Consider the following 22,818-nt stretch of genomic DNA (forward strand, 5'->3'; position numbering starts at 1 on the left):
TCAAGAGATCAAGAGAAGGATGAAAAAAGATTCTTCAGGAAAACCATGAATGTATTTCTTTTATGACTAGATTTCAATACCGGACTTGTATCTTTGGCAATAAATAAAAATAAGCGTCTTAGTATATAATGCAGTAATTTTAAATAACAGTTATTCGAAAAAAATGCTTGTGCAACTATTGTCACTCGAGCATTAATGATTAGACTGATGTTGAAATTGATTGAAGTTGCAAAACTAAAAGACAAAATACTATTTTTTTCATTTCGCAACAATAACAGTCATTATTATTCAACAGTTTCTACTTGTAATTGTTATCTAATATTTTAAAATATAAAGTAATTTTCGTGTGTATTTTTAACATTTAAGGCAGTCATTTTTTTTTCTTTAAAACGCAAAATACTATTTTGGCTGGGCAAAGCTCATAAAAAAATCGTACACACTGAAGACAGTCATCATAACAATCATTTTTGTTGTTGTTCACAGTTAGATGATCCTGGATTATCCTGACACGCCCATTCTCGCCGTACTAGGCTGCGTCAAATTGCAGGACAATAACCGGCAGATAAACATACAAAATGTTTTATTTTGATCTTATTTTCCTTTTTAAATATAGTTTAATGTTTTATCCTTAAATTTAAGAGCCACAACCTGAACTAATTTATTGTAAAAGACAAGATTAAGAGATTACGCGCATTATTCACACTAAATTCACTAATTTCGTGGTCCGCTTGACCAATTAATACATTACAATTAATTAAGGTTTTTTTTTGTTAGAGCAGCGGCGTATCTAGCCGAAGATCGTGGGTTCGAATCCCGCTCGTGCCATTGACTTTTTTTCATCTTAAAAAAAAAAAAAGAAGTAATTAATTGTAATTATTCACACTGTTGCTTGAAAAATCTGTACGTTGAACTTAAAGATCTGAAGAATGAAGTAAAGTAAAAGTAAGTAAAATTTTTAGTGAAAAATCCTCAATAAGATAAATTCAATGGCAGAATATTAATCAAACCGGTTCAACGTTGTCATTTAGCTACGGACACATGCGCTTTACGAGTTTGTAATTTTTCAAACCGACGCGACGCGGTTGAAAGGGGCGACAATGTGCTTTTTTCAACCGAAAGGGGTGAGTTGTTCTTTTAAAAAAGGCGATGAACCGAACTACGAAGTACTATTGTCGTTGCTCCTCAGGCAGAAGTAGCAATTGTCGATGAGCCCTCGACACCATGCGGAGTCAGTTAGGAGCCGGCGTGGTACCACTTCTTTCGCTTCAAAGCATCTTAAACGAATCGGAAAAAGTGTTTTTGAAGGTAAATTTTATATGTGCACTTTAGAAAAGCGCGCACTTGTTTATTAAGAAACATTTTAATTTCGAAAAACCAAGGTTGAATAAAAATCTTTTTTAAGATGAGAAGAATGGACAATGTATTTCATAAAATCAAATTTATTTGTAAAAAAACTGTACCTTCCTTAGAAAAATCTATTTTCTTGATTAACATTAAAAAATGTATTATTATCTATTATTTACCTTACCTCAACGTCGTGGCCGTCCTGTTGACCCCGGTATGCCCGCTGTTTCTCTTCCAAGTCTCTATATCTCTGGTTGTAGCGATCGATTTGCTGCCGTAGGATTGAATCTTCATGCTGGAAACGACAACAGTTTAGCATTCCAGACTTTGTCCATTTTTAACAGTTGAATAAGCCTACCATAGCTTTATCTTCGTCGTACTCCAGGCATCCGACACCGTCGAGCCTTTCAAGATCGATCCAGCCCCTCCACCTCACGCAGACACCGTTCATGATGAACTGAGACCTGATGTGGACCTGGAAAAGGGGAAAAGGAACGCTAAGTATTCCTGGAAGTTAGAGGGAAATATTAAAGACCCAGAGCCGTGAAAAGGCCATTGTCACCCCTAGGGTTAACTTGTTGACATCTGTATGCCCGACTTTCCGATCCCTTTGTCCCGGCCAGGATATATCCCCGAATAAAGGACGTTTGTGGACAGAGGCACAAAAGTCCATTCCGATGTCTTCGGAAAGTCTAATTTCAAGCTTCCCTCTGCCAATTTGACAGTTGGCACAACTCACAAATGGACAAAAGTTATTTGAAAAAGCCCTGCTCAGTGCCATTTACACATATTGACCATTAGCACATCAAATTATTCTAATATACCCATAAATGTAAAATGATATAATTCTTCCCTCTGTGCATAGTAAGATGTCTATGTCAACTATGCATGAATAACAGTTAAATAAAATGGGAATAAAACTCGAATTTTTCGTAAGTTTAGATTTTGTCCTGTTTGATTTAGAACATCCTTTGTTATCCTTTCCGTTGTGCCTTAATGGCTTGATTTTATTGCTATTTGTAAACAAGCCCAGAGGGAACTCGTGCAACAAAACGAAGAAGACATGTGGCAAACATCTGTACGTTCTTAATTACACGACTTAAAATTCGTGTTCCTCCAATTCGGTTTATTGTGAACATGTTTTTTTTTGTTTTATATCAATAACTCCCAAGGAAAAAGCCGTCCAGGAAGCACCCACCGTCCGACAGAAATAAAAAACACTAATCTACCTGTTTTTCTTTTCTTTCCTCCCCTTTATTAGGGGAGCTAACTGAGTTATATGTCACGATTTGTCTCGGAGGGTCGCCCTGAGACGATCATTGTAAAAGTTAATCGCTTTTGTTTTTTCCTAGACTACAGGTATAGCAATAACAGTTCCCATAGTGGCGTTTTCGTCGTAGGTCTTGGGCATTTTTTTTATATTAGTTTTTATTGAAAGTATAACTATCAACGTTAGTCCCATCTTGGAAAGGAAAAAAAACTAGAAGTCGAATTATTAATTACATTCTATTGTCCTCTTTAACACACTGTGTTTAAGAATCGTTATTTTATTTAAATAAATATTATAGTCTTAAATACTAAAATTAATAATTGAATTAAAATATACAGGGTGTATCAACTTCTATAATCCACTCATTTAATTAGCAAACGATTAACTTTACGAAAATGGTCTTATCCAAACCCCAAGATAATTTTAGCTAGGAATCGCGTTGTGGTAACAGATTTAACGTAACTTTTCATCTAGTTTGGAAATGACACCACCAAACTAGAATCCCATATTTTTAAAGTTCAATTCTTTTTTAGATAATATTTTATGTCACTGTATGAAATTGGGGTTTGTATAAGACCATTTTTTCCTAAAGTTAATCGTTTTCGAAATAAACGGGAGGGCCATCTTTTTACAATCCTCACGCGTCTTCCTTCGGACGGTGTTCCTTGTAACTCAGAAATGGTCGATCCTATCAAAATTTTCCTTCCAGTGGAAGTGGCATAAAATAAGCTCTAGAATCGAAGTGTTCAATAAACATATGGGATTCTTATTTAAAATAACAAAGTTAGTGTCACTTCCCAGCTTGATAAGAAAGGCAGGCGTGAAGGGTATTCATTTTGTAGCAAGATGGCCCTCCTCGTTTATTGCGAAAACGATTAACTTTAGCAAAAAATGGTCTTCTACAAACCCCACGTTCATACCATGGCATAAAATAATGTTTAAATCGAAGTGTACAATAAAAACATGGGATTCTTAATTAAAATAACATAGTAAGTGTTATTTCCAAGCTAGATGAGAATGTTACGCGTGAGGGGTATGCATTTTGTAGCAAGATGGCCCTCCTCGTTTATTGCGAAAACGATTAACTTTTGCAAAAAATGGTCTTATACAAATCCCAAGTTCATACCATGGCATAAAATAATCTTCAAAATCGAAATTTACAATAAAAACGTGGGATTCTCAGATAAAATGACAAAGTAAATGTTATTTCCAAGATAGATGATAAATATATGTTAAATCTGTTACCATGACTCGATTCTTAGCCAAAATTAACTGGGGCTTGTATAAGACCCTAAAGTTAATCGTTTTTTAATTAAATAGGTGGACTACAGAAGTTGATACACCCTGTATATTAGATTTTGCCTAGAATATGTATTAGTTGCAGCTTATACATCCAAAACAAGATGATGCCTTTTTTATTGCGCCTAATTATTTAAATAAGGTGGAAAAATGAAAGAAATATTGCAGCTTTAAGTTGTTTAGATGGGTGAATTCAGATGTAAGCAAGGACAGGCAATGACATATCGTCTGGTTTACAAATAAATCAGCATCGAAAGAGACAAGCTAATATGTAAGGATCGAAAAGGACAATTGCAGGTTAAAAGGGCGTTTCAGTTCGAGGATCTCCAGTTTGATAAATGTTTTCCTCCCCTGCCTACTGGACAGGCTGGAAAAGGGCCCTCGGAATTGGCCCATGAAGCGAAATACAACAATATTTTGTATGAAGGCGTGGGCTTCTGTTGTTGACCGTCGCTCCTCTTCCGTTGCTCTTTCACATAAATATCGGCAGTTTTCAGAAGTACCGTCATTAGGAAGGGCTTCACATAAATCCAGAGTTTATGTGACAACCGATTCTCGGCCAGGTAACGCACGGCGGGACACTTTTATACCCTGTTCACACGTTGAAATCCCCGAAGCGCATTCACTCATCACGCTCGGCGTTGGGGGGAAATTTTGTTTCTAATGTCAAATAATTTTGTTTATTTAACCAGAATCGGGATGATTTGTCTGTGCATGATTAGAAAAACTTACATGCTCAAGAAATGATCTTGTGGATTTCTGCCCTTCTATTCATGGTTCAGGGGGACACACTTCGTCTAGAAGTGTGCCTATTGCTGTCTTTTGATTCTCGTGTTATATTTTCAGTCACGTATGACATAAACCCAATGAATCCCATCAATGAAGAACGCGAAACGCGATAGACAAAAAAAAAAAAATAGATAACCAGACCAGAATTATCGGTACTACAAATAGTCAAAACTTGTTTTAAAGCATTTGTTGATTATATAATAAAACCATTTGTTAATATTTCTGCTGAGTTAAATTACAAAGTAATTCTGACCATAATATTGCTTTATTTGTTTATGGTATTACAATAAACCGCTATTACTGCCCAATATATGATATGAGATTGTTTAGTCGCGTTGTAAATTGGCCAAACCTTTATGCTAATCATTTTAATAGTAATGCCTGTCTAAGTAAAGATTAACATGCTTAAGAATCAAATAGTTAGGATTTCTCCAAGAAAGGAGTAACATACTCAAGGAAGGATTTAATGCTGTGGATTTCTGTAAGTATATTGAGGAAAATAGTAAAAAAATATGCTCAATGAATTGTATAACGAATCTAATCCTGTTGATCCCCCTAGTCTCTCCAGAAAGAACGAACCCAATCCTGAGGATTTCTCACAAGAAAGAGTAACATACTCAAGAAAGGATCTAATACTGTGGATTTCTGTGTGTATATTGAGAAAAAGAGTAAACAATATGCTCAATGAATGGTATAACGAACCTAATCTTGTTGATCCCCCTAGTCTGTGCAGGAAGAACGAACCCAGTCCTGAGGATTTCTGTAGGATTCTCTCAGGAAAGAGTAACGTACTTTAGAAAGATACATTAGACAGGACACACTGTGATTGTCTTTATGTCCGTTTAAGATGCCCGAGTCTTTAAATCTTAGTTGTTAAATTATTAAGCAGTTGAAGTTTTTTTCTCGCCCATCACCATGGTTCTTGTTCCCATAGAGCATACATCCCCTCGCCCTCTGCGTAACCTTTGCATGCTAAATAAACAAAGAGAAACAAATAGCGTCAACGCCTCCTTTTTCTCAAAGCAAAGTCATTAATTACCGACGTTGGGGTTCCTTGTATTAACGGCGTGTAAATGTGGTTTTTTTTCTCGACAAATTTCCCCTGAGACATCTTGCGACATGATCTCTTTTTTCCAAAAATACAAACTGGTTCTAACTGATCCCGCACCTGTATTTACATAACATATTTATCACCTGTCGCCCCTTTGAAACCGTTTAGAACAACAGGCGACCTCAAGCGAACCCTCTAATCGTCCCGATTCCATGAAAAAAGGAGCTCACAAAGACTTAGGTATGCTTGAAATTACCCCTTGCCCAGTAATCATGATTGAAGCATCATGACGCAGGCATATGGTTAGGATAATAGTGACAAAATTGTATAATCTAATACGTGATTCTATTTTCTTTTACCATCCTCTTTACCAAGTACAAACCGCGCTTAGGAGAATCGTACAATTACAGAATCGATTTCCGCTTCCGACCAAGGTTAACACTCTTAATTCAAGTAATTATCTTATTATATCATATTTGTCTAACAAGAAGGATAGTTATGGAATAATTATTTATTGGGATACTTTTTATTGCTAAATTAAAAATTTTTTAGAATGTGAATTTTTTCGCCAACAGTTTGATTCCAATGAAAATAGATTTTTTCAGGGGTCGATGATTTCGTTTTCAGTTAGAAACCGGACAAAAAAATGTTAGATTTTCCACGGCATAAAGTGTAATCGCGCGTCAAAAAACGCCCTGTCTGGTGGAAAGTCGTAATTGAATTACGTGTTACATTGTCAAGGGGGTGACAATTAAAATGGGGCGGAGGGTTTAGAAAGGGGTAAACCGTTGAAGCTCGACTCCCCTGCTGGCATAGTATTCACAGCCCTTAGTCGATTTCTCAATTCAATTTCTGTTTTCGTTCCAGACGAACACGCCTACGACAATTGTCCCGGTTTAAAAAGAACATGCCTTGTTTCTAAATTGTTTCCTATAATTTGTTTCACCTGGTATTGGATCTCAAAATCCATGCGACAGGGGGGATGGAACGAAGCCACTTGCTGGTCGAATAAGAAAACAGCTTGAAAACGCAGAGAGATATCACTAAATTCGATATTCATATGCTTTATGGTTTTTTTTCCATTACAATATCACATATTTGGCGATTAATAAAAACAATAAAACTATGAAAATATTATTATTGGTTGGTAAAGGAAAATATCCATATTTGCTCCTGTGAAGTTTAGTTCTCTAAAAAGAATTGTAGGCAAATTTTAAGTGTGTGGTATTTAGTGATCATTAGTTAATGATTATTTGGAGATCGTGAGATGCGGTCTGGTGTGACGTAGGTTTTAGAAAAACATTTTCTTTATCGTGTCAACGTTTCGATCTTTATTGAAATCATTTTCAGGGCCTGGGATTTATAAACATTGTTTAAATTTTACAAATACATGTAGGATGTGAAAATTATTTTTTTCTTTCTTTTACCTTTTCACATCCTACATGTATTTGTAAAATGTTTATAAATCCCAGGCCCTGAAGATGATCTCAATAAAGATCGAAACGTTGGCAAGATAAAGAAAACGTTTTTCTAAAACCATTACAGTTCGTGGTCCGATTGACGTTGAGATAGAAAAGTCAGTGTCACGAGCTGGATTGGAACCCACGATCTTCGGCTAAATACGCCGTTGCTCTACCACTTGAGCTATGGTTACTTCGATCTGCTCGGGCACCAACTTCCCATCTCAACCTCACCTCTCGAATTTTCCTTCCTTTTTTGGTTCGAATTCCGCTCGTGACAGACTTTTTATCTCGACCAATACCTTTCATAAAAGTTTTTCTAAAACCTACGTCTCACCAGACCGCATCTCACGATCTCCAAATAATCAGCAAATTTTAAGTGCATTAAATCTACAACCTGTAGGGTTTTAGGTACTATATGTTAAAAGGGGATTATTTAAAATTATCCATTTTTATTAAAGCAGGATATTGAGGATTAGTGTGAAAAGGAGGAGCCTCCTGGTATTTTCCGGTCGATGTGGCACAGGTGGCAGTCCAGGTCAACATTTTCCTTCCCTTCCTCGTGGGGGCTTTTTCTCCCCAAAAAACCCTCCTTCCCTCCCCTGTTTTTGGCGAGAAACGATCCGCGATTGTCGTATGGTAATTGAGCTATCGGCAGAGTGACGTGACGTATCGACGTATTGTCCGAGAATAGGAAAAAAAGGTCTTTTCCACTCGAGACCATTGTCAACTACCCTGCATTGTATTCCGTCGTTATGGATCGCTTCCTCTCCCGTGACGCGTACTCGCCAACAACATTGTATTGGGGTGAATGCAGAATCTTTTGTAATTGACGATTTTTCACGTCTGCCAAAGGTCAACTGGTCCTGTCATCATGCGAGGACTTTAAAGGATCCTTCATGTCAACATTTGACGGCAATCCTTAACGCGAACCTTTGAGGGGTGCGAATAGTAGGAACGTTTTTACACTTTATAGAAAAAAAAGATGTTAATTTCCTTAAATGAAGCTTTCAAATTTTTGGTTTTCAATTAATTATAAAGGTGTGACAATAATTCAACCCCAGGGACAAAGATTTTGTTTGCCACTGTATTATTTATATCATTTATTAGAATAATCGGTTAAGATGTTTTCAGGCCAGTTTCTTATTATTTCATAAATAGCCCTAATACTACATTAAAAAAATATAAAACTACGAATTATTTATTATAGTTGAACTAAATAACATACAATTATATATAATATCAATATTAAGCATCTTATTAATTATTAAAGATACATTTATGATCAAATTTAACTTTTTATCATTTTATTTTGTTATAATGCTTTACGCCGAGCGTGACGTTTTGCAGATAATAAATACGATGTGATAATGCGAGAGCAAGTCGTTTATGGAAGCCATTTGTCATAAGTAACATTCCGCGGGTTCTTTCTGTGCAGCTGTTTCAGGAGATAAATCACAGTGTCAAAGTCCAATTAATAAAAAGATGAAACTCCGCTAAATGATGATGTACTTGCCGCGGGCGTGATGATCTTTTATCCTTGGGCTTTATTAAAAAGCCAACCCTTTTCGCCTCTCGACGACCCTTCGGGGAACGGGGCATTCAATCTGGCCTATATTAAATTCCATTGCGTATAGAGCTTTCGGAGACTCGTAGGCATTTTGTAATTAGATTGTTTTGATTGTTAATTAAACTCGAAAGACAGAAATGCAGGGGTTAAATTGTAAAGTTAGAAAACCGCCGGCCTAAACTTGCTTAATCGAAAAGTTTTACTGGGGGTTCTATGCTGCCCGACATTCAGGAAAACCGTGGGAATTAAAGTACAAAATTCACTTTTACACTCCAAAATGTTATACATTCTTAAAAATGCTTTTAAAACTTTAATTTCCCTATGATAAAAATACAAGTACAAAGGAAATAAAGATATAAGTGAACTTAAAAGACTATTAACGAAAATATTTTCATCCTCATCATTCGTAAAAATTTGTGTCAAAGTAAAAGCGTCTCTTTTTTCTCTCTCTTTTCCTTATAACTTGTAATTTAAAATTAAACTAATGATCATTGTTACGCATGATAAAAATAATTCGGTTGACAAAAGGGGCTTAAGTATGAAACAAGCCAGTGCTGAATAAGATTCTAAGCATGCTCAATTGAACTCACGCTGTGAGAACAGGAAGTCCTGTGATGCGTTGAACTTCAATTGCTTGCTTTATCGCACCCAAGAACAAAAAGTTTTATTAAAGAACTTTTTCCTGATGAACGTGTTTAAATTGTATAAATTTTTAATGAAAATTGTAATACTTTGTTTTTTGTAAACATTCGAATTAAGAATCTCTGATGATCTTAATCTAATCTAATTAAAATTTCTGAACTACTTAAGAATAGTCAATGTGGCCAATTATAGTAAAACTGTTTTGCGGTATGGTAGATTATTGGAAAGATTTGTTTCATACATGATAGTTGCTATGAGATGAAAATAAAGTTGGGTTATAGCCCGCAAAAACGGGATAACTGACTTCTTCAAGAAGATAGGCATGTCACAAAAAAAAGTTCCATTTACCAATGCATTTTTTAATGAAAATTAAGATGGTTTTTAAAATTTAAAAAGGTTAAATTGTCTAAAAAGTAAGTCGTCTGCAGAACCCTTTTAGGTCAATATCCGTTTCGCTTGCACAAACCTATAAAAGACAGACGTTGTAAGGTTTTTCTGAAAATTTTCAAAAATTCATTACACGCTTTGGCAAAACTTCCTAAAGATTGGCGGATTTCAGAAAAACTCCGTCATTTAATAAGTTTTCGAGTTGTATACTTGGTAGGTCTGGTTCCTTCCATTTTCGAGGAGTATGGTAGATCAAGCCCCCAAATAAATGTTTCGCGGGAAAATCAAAGTTTTAAGCGAAGGGTGGAGATTTAATTTCTATTGATGAAAAAAGTTTTTATTACATAAAAACTGAATAAAACTGAATATATTGGATTTTTGTTATAAAAGTGTAATATTATTTTAATTTTAATTTTTAGGATTCAGATTTTCAAGTAATAAAAATTCTGTCATCAATATGAATTAATCGAAAATCGTGAGATACGGTCTGGTGCGATGTAGGTTTCAAAAAACATTTTCTTTTCGCGCCAACGCAAAAAAAAAAATAAAAAATAAATAAATAAATAAATAAATTGCATTGTATAAATTCACTTTTTCCACATACTACATGTATTTTTATTCAGATATCGTGAGATGCGGTCGGGTGTGATGTAGGTTTCAGAAAAACATTTTCTTTATCGTGCCAACGTTTCGATCTTTTATTGAGATCATCTTCAGGGCTCAAAGTGTTTGTCTTCTGTATAATTGGGCCATCCTTGAGTGTCGTGTGAGAGTGTTTGTAAATCCCAGGCCCTGAAGATGATCTCAATAAAGATCGAAACGTTGGCACGATAAAGAAAATGTTTTTCTAAACCTACGTCACACCAGACCGCATCTCACGATTTTCGAATAATCATCGACTAACGGTCTCTAATCACCACACAATTATGAATTAAATAATTCCCTTAGCTTAAAATCATGATTTACTCATGATATACGGATTTTTTTTGTTGGGGGGGGGGTGATTTACGTATTAATATACGATACTACCAAGTATACAGTTCAAATACATAATAAAGGACGCAGTTTTTCAAAATTTTCAATCCTTAAGAAGTTCTGCCACGGTGTAGTGATTTTCGAATTTCATTAAAAAATTTCAAATGCTTAAATTTATAGGTTTGTGCCAGTAAAAGGGCGATCGGTTGGCGATCTTTCACCAGGGTTCCCCAGACGACTCATTCTATACACAATTTAATTTTATTTTTTTAATTTTTGATCAAAATTGGAGAATTTGATTTTTGTGCCCGAATTCGGGTTTTTAACTTATCATCTGAACGGAGGGAGTTAAAATATCCGTTTCTCCGGTATTCTACTCCACTAATAGTAGTCTACATTCACCTAATTTTTTTTTCTATCTTACAACCACCCTGTATATGCACATTAAAAATTGTACGGAGTGTATTTAAATTGCTTCCACTACTGCCTAAACATCAGAATGTTTTTCACCCCTTTTTTCATTTATATTATTCTATTTCCACTTCTTGGGTTTTTGTATATTGTTAGATTGAAGAAGAACATTTATTGCATTGGTAGCATTATTGATTATCCAATTTTTCTGAAGATACCCACCGGATAAAGTCGTGTATCTGGTGGTGATTCATAAATCTGGTTTGGTAGAATTTTATGAAAATCATTTTGCATCGTAAATCGTATAATCGGAATTATGTTTTTAAAGACTTGTAGTAACAAAAATTGTTTATTGTTTAGTTTCCTACTCTACCCTCTGCGTCTAATATTTATCATCGTTTTCTGATGCATCTTAATTTTTCTTTTAAAATATTGTTTCTTCTCATAATTTATATTCCCGTTCCGATAATCTAGATGTACTGTTTTGTCATATTGCAGAATTATTACTAATAGTTTAGTACGTCCCCACAGTTTTTTTGTCATTTGAAGTAAGTCAGACAGTGATTCATTGTAGTTTCTTCAGCAATATTTTTGGGATATATAAGAAAATAAGAAGGAAATTATGTTTGCTACATTTGCCTGTAAATTATTGTATAAGTTTGATAGATTATAATTAATTTTTCCCCAATTCGTTTGTTAATCCTCTTTTTAAAATTTTCTCATGTTATTTTTCGTTCCAATCATAATAATCATCAAGATTTTTATTATTTTATTGCAGTATTGTTGTAGATGCTTATTACCACAATAGTTAACTATTGTTATTGTAGCCATTGCAGAGTGTTTTTTTAATGAACTTATCATTGTGAATTATGTGTGAAGATGTTGCAAATATGTTAAGAAAATAACATTTTTCTGGTTTAATCAGCAATACAATTAATCGGTTTAAAATTAAGCTGCCTGACCTGTTACTTCATAAACTACTGAGGACATCATTGGTGATACAAATAAATACATCTCGTATGAAAGAAAATGTGTTTTCGCCTTAATACTTAATTAAGCAAGGGTGTTCCTGTCAAATTAACAATGATGAATAAAGTGTAGACCCAAAACTATTGAGCCAGCAATATCCAGTCAAGAGATCTAACAATTATACAATTTTGTAAGGCTTAGCTGTAGTTGGTAAATCGAAAGTTTAAGTGAACCTTTTTTTCTTTCGAAGACTTTTACGCCTGACCTAAGATGTCCGACCAGATTCAAGTTTTGAACTTGAACTCATTTTTTCATAAATTTTTGTTAATTTCTACTTCTATAATTGATGAGGAATCTAGTAAGCAAAATTGAAACATTACTATTTGCAGGCTTGAAATGGCTACGGATTGATCAAAATAAAATGTAATAAATTTATTGTTCTTTTTTGACGGAAAATTCAAATTTATTATAAGCTTCTTTTACGACATCCATCCCTACCTTTACTTTTACCTCAACTTGCCAAGTTATAATCGCAAGATTCACAAGTGAGTTTAATTCTTGCAGGATTTTGGTAGCCAGCTGTTGTGTATAATAATTATTTGGTTTTCTGTTTATCAGAGGATGCCAGGCCATAAATTTCTAACGTTCTCGTAAAAATCAATAATCGAAATATCCAATATGTTTTTTATTCAGGCGTAATGAATGGGAATTTCATTTTTTTTCCTTTCGGCCATTGAAAAGTCAACTTTTGTACTGGTCTCTTGTTTTCAATGTGATAAAGCGGCCCGAGAGGGACGAATTGTCTCTTTTTGTCCTCGTGTCAACGTTGGGTACAAAACATTTCGTTACATAAGGCTCGGTCGGGGTCCAACCGGTTGAGAAAGGACTGTTGCCGCCTCTATTTTTTCCATTGCTCGACCCCGCGGGACGTCCGACGGTCGTGGAAGGCCTGGGGCGTCGCCGCCTGATATTAATTGGATTATCTAAAATCCCAACGTCCACTCCTCGGCTTATTTAATGGAGAATCCAGCCTATTTGTATTAATTGACCGTCCATGGGGGTGCCTTCACGCCCTCGGCCAATGAATTTCAAGTATCCTCGGGCGACGAGCTGCCGACGCGTGCCGAGACACTAAATATTGATTTTTGCCCCCCCCCCCTGAATGTCTTTATTTTGACGTCTCCATTATCCTCTAGACTGGATTGACTAGAAACAACGTTTTGGTATCTACAATATATTTTTATCTTCTGAGACTCTTTTAACAATTTTACATGACCTTAACTCTCTATCCAGGCTAGAACTTCTCATATCAAACCTCTCACACAAACTTTTCAATGAAAATGAGGCCATCGATCAAAATCGAATGACCATACATACAAACCACAAAAAGAAAATAACAAAAATAACACCGCCTGACCAACTTTAATCTCCAACCGCAGTGATTGAAAAAAATCATGAGTCATCAGTTCGCAGGCTACCCTGTGATTGTGGTATCTAACTCATTTCAGACCATACCACACTCTGTACCACATAAGTCCTCATTAATCATGATTCTTATTTACTAGAACTTATAACTAAACTATTAAAAGTTCATAAAAGCTTTGGTAAAATACGAGTCACATGAAAAATATACGCATTAAACAAGTTTAAAAGGATTAAGTTGAAACAAGCCGATCAGCAAGGCATAAAATACTAGAAACCGTTGTTGAAGCATTATTCGATCCTGTATTAAAAAAAATGTACTGATTATAAGGGAGTTCTGAATTATTTGATGCTTTATTTTCTCAGGATGATGGGTACATCGCACACCCACAAGAAATGTGACACAAGTCAACAAGAGAAAAATTGACAGGAGACACAAATGGAAGTTTACTTTTTTCGACTTATATATTAAGTGTTATGGTTGTTGGCAATAAAAATAGTCATGAACCATCAATAATTGTCTTTAGGTTATCCAAGACTTAAGCGAAAACACAAAACTTTAAAAATCCACCTGTACTATCCCTAAAAAACAACCCCTTTTTGAGTTGTGGCACTTTTCTTGCATATGTGTAGCTCACCAGACCGCATCTCACGATTTCTGAATTTCTTGCATATATTGGCTCTCAGTAATTTAAATTTGTTTGTTTGAATGACTCTAAGGGTATTAATTTCTTTGTGATAATAGCAGACATACAAACCTAAGAAACGAGCAAAAACATCCATGTAAATCCATATAAATCCCAGGCACTGAAGATGATCTCAATAAAGATCGAAACGTTGGCACGATAAAGAAAATGTTTTCCAAACCTACGTCTTACGCTCTCCAAATAATAAAATGTTATTAAGATAAAAAAATGAAACTAAAATAATTTACTAACGCTCTATATCAAGGTCTTGAAGAAAAGAGCAAATTTTGTTGTTACTGCTTTCGACATATTTTAAGGTCATCATCAGGGCCTGTATTAATTTCACATTACAAAAAACATATTTGTGCAATTGATTTAACAATTGTTTTTTATAATGTGAAAATGTGACTCCGGTGCAGCATACAATCCTTCGTGAAACAAGAAAAAAACTGACGCAACTAGAAATGTGCTAGTTTTCCTGATAAATACTCACGCCGATGCTTTAAAGCTCGAAACAACATTAAGATATGCCACTTGAATGGTAACAGAACGATATAGCGAATGCCTAGCAGTTATGAGTCCACCTACAGTTGGGCCATTTTTCCTGTAACATCACACTCCCGACTACTTAAAAAAAATCCCGTTTTCATAATTTTTCAACTTGTGTCACTTTTCTTGTAGGTGTGCGATATATAAAATTAATTAGTGTACATATTTGCTGCAGATAGCAGAAAAGGATAAAGACTCTTTCTGGCAAAAATTAACGTTTGGGCGGTTTAACTATTTTTATGGGTAACGTACGGTTCATCCCATCATGTTAGGACAGGAGTTCCCCAAGGCAGTATCATATCTGGGTTACTTATTAAGTCCGTATATATTCACGGATTTTTGAAGTTACTCAAACGCGTTCTGGAAATCGGCTCCTCACTGAAGATGGCGCAATGCCCAAATGACCCAGGCCAGATCAACATTCGTTCACCGACTCGCAGACAAACACCAACCATCAACTTTAATTCCTAATCATCCCAATATTTCTCCACCCACTGATGTGTTCTCTACTTAGGACATAGACAACAGTCTCACGTGAAATACTTAGACTGGAACTAAAAAGTTAATAGACGATACATCTCTCTCGACTAGCAAACATTCAGAACTATGCGTCAATAACAAAAGAGTAAACTACAACATACTACTCAAACCAGAATGAATTTATTACATTGGAATATGAGGGTCAGCCAAAGCAACCAACTCGTATAGGATCCAATCGTTTCAGACCAAAATAATCTGTTACAGTGAAAATACCCATTTTTATGTGTTCAATCTAGTGGACTGAGCCTGCCTTGCTGGTGATAAATGGTTTTTGCTGGTTGGTGATGATCATCATAGCTCCGAGGATCTGACTGACATTTACGGAACAGATTGTGATGAATAGGTAATCTGTGCACTGTTTTTCATTCTGTTTCACAGATGTGCCAAAGACAAAGGCCTGTCTAAGGGTGGTCTTGGGTGTTAATGCGGCCACCTACATGCAGCCTTTATTACACCCTAGTTAGCGAAACAGCTGCTTACGCCTACACAATACGCCTTTCGATGGTAAAAAATAGGCTTAAAAGCCTTTATAATTAACAATTACGATGATGGCAGGACCTCTGTCGGATCTAGAACGTAAAATTCATCCGGATATTCTTTCCAACTTTCTGAAATGAATTACCTAAATGTATAGGTAAGTTAAAAAAACGAGATGTTTTATGGATCATTTACATCATCAAGAAATTGTTAACAAAATATCGACTTTATTGGTATTATTTTAACTCAAGTGGACAAGTTGAACAGATTATTAGAAAAAATCAGATCAATATAAATATTAAATTAGTAAATTATAACTATAGAATAGACTAAACTGTTACAATGACAGCACTGACAAGACGTATTATTTCTGACATTGCAACATCCTTTTTTTAGCGACTACTCTGGCGACTATTATTCTTTCGGACAAGGACCCATTAGGAGGTTCGGAAGAGCAAGCCGGCAGGGGGCCCCGAGATGCCACATGTGACCCCTTGCAAAGTCATTAGTCACTTTTTAGACAACAAAAGGCTCTATATTAAATCAAAACTTTCGATGAGATTTTAAACGGGCGGTGTATTGTATAAAGTGTTAAGGGTTGGGTGTGTGCAAGTCACCACTAGGCATTAGCATGCCGTGTCTCCTTGTTGCTCCACATCAATCAACCTGTCAGCCGGAAATTTCCGTGACCAATTCCTATCTTGTCTTTATCCACGATTACAAACTATTTACAAGGGTATCGAAGGAATTATGTAGAAAATAATAGGGCGGCGGCGTTTAACCGGCAGATTATTCGCTTAATTGATATCCATCCTGACAATAAAAGTCAGTTTTGTAGTTTGTTAAACCGTCCTCTGGGACTATGAAAAAATAAAATTATTTTACATAACAGATAAAATGAACAAATTCTGCTAAATAAATTTTCATTATTCCACCGCCAAAATTAAGGAAAAGAAATAGAACGTCATGCTATCGAGGTGGATGTCAGTACAACACAATTATCGTCATATCGTCTTTTTTTTTAAGGTTTGATACTAGAGATTAGTTTGTTTATTGGGAAGTTTTATTAGTTTTAAATTCTTAGATTGTTCTAGTTTACTTGGAGACAACAGTCATGCTTTCTCCTTTATTCTCGTTTCTAATTACTTATTGTTTTGTAAGTTATATAAACAATAACGAATTTAAAAATATTTAAAAAGGTGAAACTTTTTAAAAAGTGTTATGCTCACATTATTGCAGCAAACATTATTTTACCAGGCCACCAGTTTAGATTCAGAGCCAAGCGCTCAACATATGGATCACATATATAGAATCACTGATATTACAGAGAAAGCTCTAGAAGATAAAATATGTATGTTCATCTTTATTCCTAGACATTTCGCTAGCCTTTGACAAAATTTGGCACGAAGCTAAGCATAAGCCAAAAAAATATTACCAAAACAATATGTTTTTGACTTTTCTTTCAGATACTGTTCCATGTAAAACAATAAGACGAATGCTCTGAGTTTTTTGAAATCAAGGCTCGCGTACCACAAGGCCTAGGCCGGTGCTGTGCTCGCTGTATACAAGTGATCTACCGCTAATGGAAAACACAACCGTCGCAACATTTTACGTTGAGACACGCCCTCTCAGACGGAAAATGTATCCATGCCTACGATGGCAGTCAGCAGCATCCACGAATGGATGTTTGGATGGTCAAAATAAATAACCAGAAATCCGTACATGTAAATTTCACAAATAGAAAATTAGAAGACAATCCAGTCGTATGCAATGATAATGTACTTTTTTTTATTATTACATTTATTTATTAAAACTGGTCAAATGAGACTAATATTATTATCTATTAACTATAAAATAGCTAATTTAGTACTTGATAAATACACTTTTTAGTCTACTCATTAGTGTTACAGTTTATTTTATTTTAATTCCTTTCCAGAATTCAGTAAAATTTCTACGCAGGATAATAGATTTAAAAAAATTAAATTGGAAAGCACATTTAAAAAGAAAAGGAAAGAACTTGATTTCAAATACCGTCAACTTTATTGGTTGTTATGTAGGAATTCCCGCTAACAATACAAAATAGAATTACAATTAATTAAGGCTTTTAGTTGAGATAAAAAAGTCAATGGCACGAGCGGGATTCGAACCCACGATCTTCGGCTAGATACGCCGCTGCTCTACCACTTGAGCTATCGTGACCTCGATCCACTCGGACATTAACTTCCCATCTCAACCCCACCATTTGAATTTTCTCTACTTTTTGCCATTTTTCAAATGTCGTGTAAAAAAATTTTTTATCTCGCAACGGCGACATACACAGCGATCTGAACATCGACACGGGTATAACGCGGTATGCTTTAAGCACTACCTTCGCTTTCAAAGCCAGCCAAACACCGTAAGACGACTGAAGAGGACTAAGCCATTTGAGTTAGTTCTGTAAAAGTTACGAGGTGAAGCTAACTAGACAATCTGTAACTCTAATGAGTAGACTAAAGTGTATTTATCAATTACTAAATTAGCTATTTTATAGTTAATAGATAGTCTCATTTGACCAATTTTAACAAATAAATGTAACAATAAAAAATAAAACAACAATATTACAATTTTTTCATGAAACCACATTTTTATGTTACAACCTTACGGATTGCCAATATTTTCTCATAATATCAACCGTGCGTTCTCGAATTGCTTCAAATTTTATATTTTTATATTCACTGCATGTTTTTAATCAATTATATTGTGGGATTTTTTCTTGAAATCTGTAGCATGAAAAATGATTGATCGTTTCCGAATGTTTTATCCGCTTATCCTCGCTGTTCTGGTCTGTTCGTAGTGCTGTTTTGTCAATCTTGTCACCAAAACACATGTTTGAAAAATAACACAGAACCACTCTACTGAAGATGATGAGAAGACGAAACGCATATGACAGACTTAAACAACATGGATAGGAGGGCAAAAACAATCAGACATGACCATGCTGCAGATTTTATTGCAGTTTAGCGGCTAAGTGTGTAATTGATTTCAAAAGTTTTATTTCAAATTTAGTTTAAAACTTACTTTATTTTTTTATTGTTTAGGCAGCATGGATAAAAGCAATGGATAAATTTGTGGGATAAATGTAAAATAAATAAGGTCCTTTTCCAGTCCTTGGGAAAAACGTTATGGAACCAGAAAGACCGGGGAGATTTTTTCCAGCCAAAACGGCCAACTTCGTCAGACAATTCTAAATGTTATATACCTAGAATGGAAGCCCTTTGGAAAATTTTAGCCCGAATTCATCCCCATTCGCACAGATTAACAATTAACGGTTGGGCCGTTAGGAAGTGGAAAAGCGGACGCTGGCCATTTGCCATTGTCAGTCTAAACATACGAGGTAATTATTATAAAAGGCGTTTAACAATGAGGGGCGTGCTTAGTGAGCGGGGCCGTGAAATTACCTTCAGCTATATCGGCACTCCCAAGCCATTAGAGTAGTCCGAACCCCTCATTTTTCCCCCGGCGATCACCAAAAACGTGTCCCTCCCCCAACCCCTTGACCGTCCAAATTGTCCTTTGAGGGAAATCTCAATGGATCTGGGACATAAGGCTGTTGCTAAATACCAGCAGATGAAGATATGTTTAGTATAAGTTAATATACTAAAAATGAGAAATGAAAGATACAGAAAACGCCAACAGAGAACACCTCTGAATTTCATAAGTGGCATACAGATTAAAATCAATAAACTTATAAAAATTACACAAAATAAACATTGTATAACAACGGATGTAATAATCACAAACATTCCAAACTAATATACCAACTAAGAAAGAAGCACATTCGCCTACATATGAAAATCTTACAATAGAAACATACTATAGGAAAAGACAGAATACATATCTGACAGGCTGGGGAAAAGAAAAAAAAAAAAAACGGACAGTGAAAAATGAACACACATCAAGGGATGACGGAAAATCCGATTACAAAAAAAACACCTCAAATAAAAGTACAATCAACAACTACAGAAGTTAAAATTAGGTCAATGATAGAAAAACGTAATCCAAAACTTAGATGTAAACACCTACAAACACATACAAAAAACATAGTCATTGAAAATACTAAATACCATCAGAAGAAAAACTGCCGGACATAACAAGAGACCAAAATAACCATAGAGAAAACCCTCTAAACTTACTCCATCAATGACGGCTCTTTTCAATCGTTCACATTTTACTAAAACTGACGAAATAGCATACAGACCGACCACTGAATATAATGAAATGTGACGAACAAAACCGAAACAGGCAGTCCAGACTGACAAAATAAGATCCTAGTTGAGAAGCAACAATGTGTCTAACCTGAATATATTAAAAACAAGGGTTTTTCCAAAAAGTAGTCAAAACTACAATATTATTGCAAAACCTTACTAAAAAGAAAAAAAAGATGAATTCTGACTCCATGAATTTGGCTTGGGTTAAAAATCTAGATCACTGGCTAACTTAATAAATAGCAAGCTAGGTGAATGTGATCTCAATAAAGATCGAAACGTTGGCACGATAAAGAAAATGTTTTTCTAAAACCTACGTCACACCCGACTGCAACTCACGGTCACCAAATAATTTTAAACATTGTTATCAAACGGTATTTGGTAAAAAAAAGCCTTTGTATCATAATTGGAAATAGTGCACCGTTAATAACTTGCTAAATTTCAATCAATGTGTTATTGCTCAAAGAAGCAGAATGGAGCGAAGATGAGGGTGAAACGATGCAAATCGCAGGGCAATCCCTTTTAGAGAAGGATGATCGAGGTCAGTTTTTAAAGCGTAGGTCATTTGAGTGTAATGGAAATTGGATTAGACACGGATGCCCGGCTGGGGCAACAATGGGTCCGGCGTGCGACTGAACATCTTTTTTCCGAGGGTGGTCCCTCAGCAGATGGACTCCTTTTCACCGGCCTCCGGCGAAACCGAACGATCAGGATTCGCCGGAAAACTGGGGAAAAAAGCACCATCTGACCAGTAAGGGGCAGATGTAAATTAAATCGTGATTCCCATCCTGGCGGTAAGCGGAATAAGGAGGGCTCGGTGGAAATAAACGTGCAATTAGTTTTATAAGTGAGTTACGTCTGCCTTCAGGAAAACGCTCATTTCAACTGGCACACGCCTTTTCTTCCTCGGTCACAAGCTGACGTATCCACGTGTTCAACAAAAGACCGTTTTTATATATGTAATCGTTTGTAGGTTTCCAGATATTTTTTGTCTCCGCCTATCACCAAAGCGTTTAAATAATTGTATAGAAGCATGGACCTCAGTCTAGTAACGAAATAAGCACAATACAAATGTAAAACAGAGCGGTCCAATTTTCAGGTTAAAATATTCTTTTATTCTGTCTAATCATTACTTCGTTCGAAACGATAAAATAATAATTTCTGTATTCTACATTATATATTCTTTTCGTTGACTGGCATTCTTATTACTCATTTACATCTCAATGCAATTTCATGAAACAAATATACATTAAATTTATTATTAATAAACATAATATAATGGTAAGCCTTGGATACTTATTTTTTTATAATGGTTAGGGCTAAATGAGATTTATTCCAAAAGCAAATATTGAAGAGCCATTTAAATAAATGGACAATATCTCAAGACAGAAGGGAAGCAAAAAGATCTATTGTTCTCTTGATTACCCATTTGTGCGCTTAAGACGTAGTAAAGAAGTAACGACGATAATAAGAATAATAAATAATAAATACAATGGAAAAAAGATCATTACGCTGGAATTTGGCAAAAGAAAATCGATAATAAAACAATATGAGAAAGAATATTGCATTTAAGTTGTTTGCTTAGATCAAAAAACTTTTGTTAGAGAAATACAAAGGGAAACAAGTACTGACTCTTCAACATCTTGGAAAGAATGCAGTTACAACAAATATGAAATGACACTGATATTACTGTCAATTTGACAGTGTCAAATTTATTCTAGGTTTATTTGTTGAAGTCGTAAAGAGCGGTCAAGAATGAGATGAATTATGAAGATCATGAATGAGACCTTTTTTATTTTTTTGCCGACGTTTCGACTTTTGTACGGGCCATCTTCAGGCCATAAAGTATGGTGCTCTTCTTGTGGTGTCATATTGGTTTTGTGGAAAGTGTTGTGGTCATAAATAAAATAAAAAAAGTGTTTTTCCAAACTATCTCATTCTTGACTGTTCCACACGATTTCAACAAATTATGAAACAACCGGACACTAAGAAAGACACATTTAATTTAGGACTGACAAAAGTACTAGGAAAGGCTATCAAGTATGATGAGAAAGAGGTTTTAATAACGGTCACGGCATACATATGTTTTGGAGTATTTGCCAAGCTTTCTATATAGTTTCATCCCCAGGGCCTGTTTTTATTTACAGATATAACAAGATACATTAAAATTGGTAAACTTGGATGTACTGTGACCTGCAATCGACGCTCTTCCTCATCATGTACCGTGGGTCGATCTCCTCACCAAAATTAGACTTCAAACCACATAAAAAGTAACAGGAATTCATACTCGAAAGGGAGTGAACTATTTTTCAAGAAGTTATTATGAGAATCATGAGGGAAAGAAAGGACAAAAAAATCGGAAGGTGGAACCACGACCTACGGTACGGACACTGAAGGAAAATAAAGAAAAACTGAAAAAAATCGAAACTATTAGAAAAAGGGAAAAGAAGGACAATTTTACTATATAAAAATTGGTTTAGCAAATATATTGTAACATTTAACGATGGTCTGTTAAGTAACGTTTGCCTGAAACATTTTGTTATTTTGAGAACGTCTGCTACTGAATTTTTATTTATTATTTTAGTTTCTTGGGAAAAGATTCAATCCGCCGAAACTTTTACAAGCGTCTTGAATACTGACTTTCCACTGACAACTATGTATTTTAACTTTGAACTTCTTCCGCGTCCGACTGGAATTGTCATCGTTGTGAGGAAAAAATTGTTCAGTTGTCTG

The 22,818-nt window shown here is 35.2% G+C and overlaps 1 protein-coding gene across 3 annotated transcripts in view; it reads right to left on the reverse strand.

Moving 5' to 3' along the window:
- Nucleotides 1-22,818, reverse strand: part of LOC106667981 (protein big brother) — a 44,601-nt gene that overhangs the window by 7,808 nt on the left and 13,975 nt on the right. For 2 of the 3 annotated variants that reach the window (XM_024226975.1, XM_014396334.2), the window contains exons 4-5: nucleotides 1,703-1,819; nucleotides 1,529-1,639 (exon numbers count right to left, since the gene is read on the reverse strand). In XM_024226975.1, coding sequence (XP_024082743.1) covers nucleotides 1,529-1,639; nucleotides 1,703-1,819 — 228 coding nt within the window. Of the gene's footprint in view, nucleotides 1-1,523; nucleotides 1,640-1,702; nucleotides 1,820-22,818 lie in introns of all 3 variants that reach the window. The other variant, XM_014396335.2, reaches the window with a different exon arrangement.

Source organism: Cimex lectularius, unplaced genomic scaffold (assembly GCF_000648675.2).
Source record: "Cimex lectularius strain Harlan isolate CLEC.00 unplaced genomic scaffold, Clec_2.1 scaffold149, whole genome shotgun sequence".
NCBI lineage: Eukaryota > Metazoa > Arthropoda > Insecta > Hemiptera > Cimicidae > Cimex > Cimex lectularius.